At 44.5% G+C, this 7500-nt stretch overlaps 1 protein-coding gene across 1 annotated transcript in view; it reads right to left on the bottom strand.

The window, feature by feature from the left end:
• LOC135516574 (glutamate receptor-interacting protein 1-like) overlaps positions 1 to 7500 on the bottom strand; it is a 92221-nt gene that overhangs the window by 83925 nt on the left and 796 nt on the right. The window contains exon 2 of the mRNA XM_064940924.1: positions 1019 to 1164. Coding sequence (XP_064796996.1) covers positions 1019 to 1164 — 146 coding nt within the window. The remainder of the gene's footprint in view (positions 1 to 1018; positions 1165 to 7500) is intronic.

Here is a 7500-nt window from a genome sequence, read left to right as displayed (position 1 = left end):
GTTGGATTGGCCCCACCAGCAGGTGTCACTACGGACGAGGAGGGTGTTCATACGTGGCTGTGTTTCAAATTAACCCGATGAGCTAAAGGCTTTGCTATTGATGACACGGTTACTTATAAAGCTAACAAGGTTCAATAAGCCACTTTCACTAAACATCCAGTCTAGTCCAGTACAGTACATTACAGTAAAGAACAGTAAAGTACAGTAGAGTAGAGTACAGTAGAGTACAGGAGAGTACAGTAGAGGAGAGTACAGTAGAGTCAAGTATAGTATTGTAGAGTAGAGTACAGTAGAGTACAGGAGAGTACAGTAGAGTCAAGTAGATTACAGTAGAGTAGAGTACAGTAGAGCACAATATGGTCATGTTGAGTACAGTAGAGTCCTGTAGAGCCCAGTAGAGTACAGTAGATTCCAGTAGAGTACAGTAGAGCCCAGTGGAGTACAGTAGAGCCCAGTAGAGCCCAGTAGAACCCAGTAGAGTACAGTAGAGTACAGTAGAGCCCAGTAGAGCCCAGTAGAGCCCAGTAGAGCCCAGTAGAGCACAGTAGAGCCCAGTAGAGTACAGTAGAGTACAGTAGAGCCCAGTAGAGGAGAGTACAGTAGAGTCAAGTAGAGTACAGTAGAGTAGAGTACAGGAGAGTACAGGAGAGTAGAGTAGAGTACAGTACAGTACAGGAGAGTACAGTAGAGTCAAGTAGAGTACAGTAGAGCCCAGTAGAGTCCTGTAGAGTACAGTAGAGCCCAGTAGAGTACAGTAGAGCCCAGTAGAGTCCAGTAGAGTCCAGTAGAGCCCAGTAGAGTCCAGTAGAGTACAGTAGAGCCCAGTAGAGCACAGTAGAGCCCAGTAGAGTACAGTAGAGTCCAGTAGAGTCCAGTAGAGTACAGTAGAGCCCAGTAGAGTACAGTAGAGCCCAGTAGAGCCCAGTAGAGTACAGTAGAGCCCAGTAGAGCCCAGTAGAGTACAGTAGAGCCCAGTAGAGCCTAGTAGAGTACAGTAGAGCCCAGTAGAGTCCAGTACCTGCCACATCAAACTCTATCTCCAGCGAGACCTTGCTGGTGATGCTGGAGTCTCTCAGTAGCTGATTGGTCTCTTCCAAGGTGCTGTCCTCTGTAGGGATCCCGTTTATAGACAGGATACGGTCACCTATCTGCACAATCCCACACCTGCAAAGTACACACACACACACGACATCAAAGTCTTACCATTCTGTAATGAAAGCTAATGCACCCTTTGGTTGTGAGGTAATACATGATTTAGAATCTGAATCTGAATAATTAGCTCGTGTCTGGATTCATTTACTCGACCAGCATTGGACATAGTAGGGAAAGACAGATTCCACATCAATTCTATCTACACTAACCAACACACACACACACGCACGCACGCACACACACACACACACACACACACACACACACACACACACACACACACACACACACACACACACACACACACACACACACTAACCAACACACACACACACTAACCAACACACACACACACACACACACACAAACACACACACACACGTGGTCAGAAAAGTGTTTTGGTATCGCCTCAATTAAACCGCCGCCGCTTTTAACGACATATTGTCTACTTCTTCTGATAATTGCTTGCTGCAGCGTCTCACATGAATCCCTCATTACACCGGCTGCCTTCATCTGGGGGTCTCTACAGCCTACAGGTTTTATAGTTGGGTCTCTCCAGCCTACAGGTTTTATAGTTGGGTCTCTCCAGCCTACAGGTTTTATAGTTGGGTCTCTCCAGCCTACAGGTTTTATAGTTGGGTCTCTACAGCCTAGAGGTTTTATAGTTGGGTCTCTACAGCCTAGAGGTTTTATAGTTGGGTCTCTACAGCTTACAGGTTTTATAGTTGGGTCTCTACAGCCTACAGGTTTTATAGTTGGGTCTCTCCAGCCTACAGGTTTTATAGTTGGGTCTCTACAGCCTACAGGTTTTATAGTTGGGTCTCTCCAGCCTACAGGTTTTATAGTTGGGTCTCTACAGCCTACAGGTTTTATAGTTGGGTCTCTACAGCCTACAGGTTTTATAGTTGGGTCTCTCCAGCCTACAGGTTTTATAGTTGGGTCTCTACAGCCTACAGGTTTTATAGTTGGGTCTCTACAGCTTACAGGTTTTATAGTTGGGTCTCTACAGCCTACAGGTTTTATAGTTGGGTCTCTACAGCTTACAGGTTTTATAGTTGGGTCTCTACAGCTTACAGGTTTTATAGTTGGGTCAATACAGCCTACAGGTTTTATAGTTGGGTCTCTACAGCCTACAGGTTTTATAGTTGGGTCTCTCCAGCCTACAGGTTTTATAGTTGGGTCTCTACAGCCTACAGGTTTTATAGTTGGGTCTCCACAACCTACAGGTTTTATAGTTGGGTCTCTACAGCCTACAGGTTTTATAGTTGGGTCTCTACAGCCTACAGGTTTTATAGTTGGGTCTCTCCAGCCTACAGGTTTTATAGTGGGGTCTCTACAGCCTACAGGTTTTATAGTTGGGTCTCTACAGCCTACAGGTTTTATAGTTGGGTCTCTCCAGCCTACAGGTTTTATAGTTGGGTCTCTACAGCCTACAGGTTTTATAGTTGGGTCTCTACAGCCTACAGGTTTTATAGTTGAGTCTCTACAGCCTACAGGTTTTATAGTTGGGTCTCTCCAGCCTACAGGTTTTATAGTTGGGTCTCTACAACCTACAGGTTTTATAGTTGGGTCTCTCCAGCCTACAGGTTTTATAGTTGGGTCTCTACAGCCTACAGGTTTTATAGTTGGGTCTCTACAGCCTACAGGTTTTATAGTTGGGTCTCTACAACCTACAGGTTTTATAGTTGGGTCTCTACAACCTACAGGTTTTATAGTTGGGTCTCTTCAGCCTACAGGTTTTATAGTTGGGTCTCTACAGCCTACAGGTTTTATAGTTGGGTCTCTACAACCTACAGGTTTTATAGTTGGGTCTCTACAGCCTACAGGTTTTATAGTTGGGTCTCTACAGCCTACAGGTTTTATAGTTGGGTCTCTCCAGCCTACAGGTTTTATAGTGGGGTTTCTACAACCTACAGGTTTTATAGTTGGGTCTCTCCAGCCTACAGGTTTTATAGTTGGGTCTCTCCAGCCTACAGGTTTTATAGTGGGGTCTCTACAGCCTACAGGTTTTATAGTGGGGTCTCTCCAGCCTACAGGTTTTATAGTTGGGTCTCTCCAGCCTACAGGTTTTATAGTTGGGTCTCTACAGCCTACAGGTTTTATAGTTGGGTCTCTACAGCCTACAGGTTTTATAGTTGGGTCTCTACAACCTACAGGTTTTATAGTTGGGTCTCTCCAGCCTAGAGGTTTTATAGTTGGGTCTCTACAGCCTACAGGTTTTATAGTTGGGTCTCTACAGCCTACAGGTTTTATAGTTGGGTCTCTCCAGCCTACAGGTTTTATAGTTGGGTCTCTCCAGCCTACAGGTTTTATAGTTGGGTCTCTACAGCCTACAGGTTTTATAGTTGGGTCTCTCCAGCCTACAGGTTTTATAGTTGGGTCTCTACAGCCTACAGGTTTTATAGTTGGGTCTCTACAGCCTACAGGTTTTATAGTTGGGTCTCTACAACCTACAGGTTTTATAGTTGGGTCTCTCCAGCCTAGAGGTTTATAGTTGGGTCTCTACAGCCTACAGGTTTTATAGTTGGGTCTCTACAGCCTACAGGTTTTATAGTTGGGTCTCTCCAGCCTACAGGTTTTATAGTTGGGTCTCTCCAGCCTACAGGTTTTATAGTTGGGTCTCTACAGCCTACAGGTTTTATAGTTGGGTCTCTCCAGCCTACAGGTTTTATAGTTGGGTCTCTACAGCCTACAGGTTTTATAGTTGGGTCTCTACAGCCTACAGGTTTCATAGTTGGGTCTCTACAGCATACAGGTTTTATAGTTGGGTCTCTACAGCCTACAGGTTTTATAGTTGGGTCTCTCCAGCCTACAGGTTTTATAGTTGGGTCTCTACAGCCTAGAGGTTTTATAGTTGGGTCTCTACAGCCTACAGGTTTTATAGTTGGGTCTCTCCAGCCTAGAGGTTTTATAGTTGGGTCTCTACAGCCTACAGGTTTTATAGTTGGGTCTCTACAGCCTACAGGTTTTATAGTTGGGTCTCTACAGCCTACAGGTTTTATAGTTGGGTCTCTACAGCCTACAGGTTTTATAGTTGGGTCTCTACAGCCTACAGGTTTTATAGTTGGGTCTCTACAGCCTACAGGTTTTATAGTTGGGTCTCTACAGCCTACAGGTTTTATAGTTGGGTCTCTCCAGCCTACAGGTTTTATAGTTGGGTCTCTACAGCCTACAGGTTTTATAGTTGGGACTCTACAGCCTACAGGTTTTATAGTTGGGTCTCTACAGCCTACAGGTTTTATAGTTGGGTCTCTCCAGCCTACAGGTTTTATAGTTGGGTCTCTACAGCCTACAGGTTTTATAGTTGGGTCTCTACAGCCTACAGGTTTTATAGTTGGGTCTCTACAGCCTACAGGTTTTATAGTTGGGTCTCTACAGCATACAGGTTTTATAGTTGGGTCTCTACAGCCTACAGGTTTTATAGTTGGGTCTCTCCAGCCTACAGGTTTTATAGTTGGGTCTCTCCAGCCTACAGATTTTATAGTTGGGTCTCTACAGCCTACAGGTTTTATAGTTGGGTCTCTACAGCCTACAGGTTTTATAGTTGGGTCTCTACAGCATACAGGTTATATAGTTGGGTCTCTACAGCCTACAGGTTTTATAGTTAGGTCTCTCCAGCCTACAGGTTTTATAGTTGGGTCTCTCCAGCCTACAGGTTTTATAGTTGGGTCTCTACAGCCTACAGGTTTTATAGTTGGGTCTCTACAGCCTACAGGTTTTATAGTTGGGTCTCTTCAGCCTACAGGTTTTATAGTTGGGTCTCTACAGCCTACAGGTTTTATAGTTGGGTCTCTACAGCCCACAGGTTTTATAGTTGGGTCTCTACAGCCTACAGGTTTTATAGTTGGGTCTCTACAGCCTACAGGTTTTATAGTTGGGTCTCTACAGCCTACAGGTTTTATAGTTGGGTCTCTCCAGCCTACAGGTTGTATAGTTGGGTCTCTTCAGCCGACAGGTTTTATAGTTGGGTCTCTACAGCCTACAGGTTTTATAGTTGGGTCTCTCCAGCCTACAGGTTTTATAGTTGGGTCTCTACAGCCTATAAGTTTTATAGTTGGGTCTCTACAGCCTACAGGTTTTATAGTTGGGTCTCTACAGCCTACAGGTTTTATAGTTGGGTCTCTACAGCCTAGAGGTTTTATAGTTGGGTCTCTCCAGCCTACAGGTTTTATAGTTGGGTCTCTACAGCCTATAAGTTTTATAGTTGGGTCTCTACAGCCTACAGGTTTTATAGTTGGGTCTCTCCAGCCTACAGGTTTTATAGTTGGGTCTCTCCAGCCTACAGGTTTTATAGTTGGGTCTCTCCAGCCTACAGGTTTTATAGTTGGGTCTCTACAGCCTACAGGTTTTATAGTTGGGTCTCTACAGCCTACAGGTTTTATAGTTGGGTCTCTACAGCCTACAGGTTTTATAGTTGGGTCTCTCCAGCCTACAGGTTTTATAGTTGGGTCTCTCCAGCCTACAGGTTTTATAGTTGGGTCTCTACAGCCTATAAGTTTTATAGTTGGGTCTCTACAGCCTAGAGGTTTTATAGTTGGGTCTCTACAGCCTACAGGTTTTATAGTTGGGTCTCTACAGCCTAGCCTAGAGGTTTTATAGTTGGGTCTCTCCAGCCTACAGGTTTTATAGTTGGGTCTCTACAGCCTATAAGTTTTATTGTTGGGTCTCTACAGCCTACAGGTTTTATAGTTGGGTCTCTCCAGCCTACATGTTTTATAGTTGGGTCTCTCCAGCCTACAGGTTTTATAGTTGGGTCTCTACAGCCTACAGGTTTTATAGTTGGGTCTCTACAGCCTACAGGTTTTATAGTTGGGTCTCTCCAGCCTACAGGTTTTATAGTTGGGTCTCTACAGCCTACAGGTTTTATAGTTGGGTCTCTACAACCTACAGGTTTTATAGTTGGGTCTCTACAACCTACAGGTTTTATAGTTGGGTCTCTTCAGCCTACAGGTTTTATAGTTGGGTCTCTACAGCCTACAGGTTTTATAGTTGGGTCTCTACAACCTACAGGTTTTATAGTTGGGTCTCTACAGCCTACAGGTTTGGTTTTATAGTTGGGTCTCTACAGCCTACAGGTTTTATAGTTGGGTCTCTCCAGCCTACAGGTTTTATAGTTGGGTCTCTACAGCCTACAGGTTTTATAGTTGGGTCTCTACAGCCTACAGGTTTTATAGTTGGGTCTCTACAGCCTACAGGTTTTATAGTTGGGTCTCTACAGCATACAGGTTTTATAGTTGGGTCTCTACAGCCTACAGGTTTTATAGTTGGGTCTCTCCAGCCTACAGGTTTTATAGTTGGGTCTCTACAGCCTACAGGTTTTATAGTTGGGTCTCTACAGCCTACAGGTTTTATAGTTGGTCTCTACAGCCTACAGGTTTTATAGTTGGGTCTCTACAGCATACAGGTTATATAGTTGGGTCTCTACAGCCTACAGGTTTTATAGTTGGGTCTCTCAGCCTACAGGTTTTATAGTTGGGTCTCTGCAGCCTACAGGTTTTATAGTTGGGTCTCTACAGCCTACAGGTTTTATAGTTGGGTCTCTACAGCCTACAGGTTTTATAGTTGGGTCTCTTCAGCCTACAGGTTTTATAGTTGGGTCTCTACAGCCTACAGGTTTTATAGTTGGGTCTCTACAGCCTACAGGTTTTATAGTTGGGTCTCTCCAGCCTACAGGTTTTATAGTTGGTCTCTGCAGCCTACAGGTTTTATAGTTGGGTCTCTACAGCCCACAGGTTTTATAGTTGGGTCTCTACAGCCTACAGGTTTTATAGTTGGGTCTCTACAGCCTACAGGTTTTATAGTTGGGTCTCTACAGCCTACAGGTTTTATAGTTGGGTCTCTCCAGCCTACAGGTTTTATAGTTGGGTCTCTTCAGCCTACGACAGGTTTTATAGTTGGGTCTCTACAGCCTACAGGTTTTATAGTTGGGTCTCTCCAGCCTACAGGTTTTATAGTTGGGTCTCTACAGCCTATAAGTTTTATAGTTGGGTCTCTACAGCCTACAGGTTTTATAGTTGGGTCTCTACAGCCTACAGGTTTTATAGTTGGGTCTCTACAGCCTAGAGGTTTTATAGTTGGGTCTCTCCAGCCTACAGGTTTTATAGTTGGGTCTCTACAGCCTATAAGTTTTAGCCTACAGGTTTTGGGTCTCTACAGCCTACAGGTTTTTATAGCCTTGGGTCTCTCCAGCCTACAGGTTTTATAGTTGGGTCTCTACAGCCTACAGGTTTTATAGTTGGGTCTCTCCAGCCTACAGGTTTTATAGTTGGGTCTCTACAGCCTACAGGTTTTATAGTTGGGTCTCTACAGCCTACAGGTTTTATAGTTGGGTCTCTACAGCCTACAGGT

This window comes from Oncorhynchus masou, chromosome 27 (genome assembly GCF_036934945.1).
Source record: "Oncorhynchus masou masou isolate Uvic2021 chromosome 27, UVic_Omas_1.1, whole genome shotgun sequence".
Lineage (NCBI taxonomy): Eukaryota > Metazoa > Chordata > Actinopteri > Salmoniformes > Salmonidae > Oncorhynchus > Oncorhynchus masou.
This window is presented reverse-complemented; position numbering and strand designations above follow the sequence as displayed.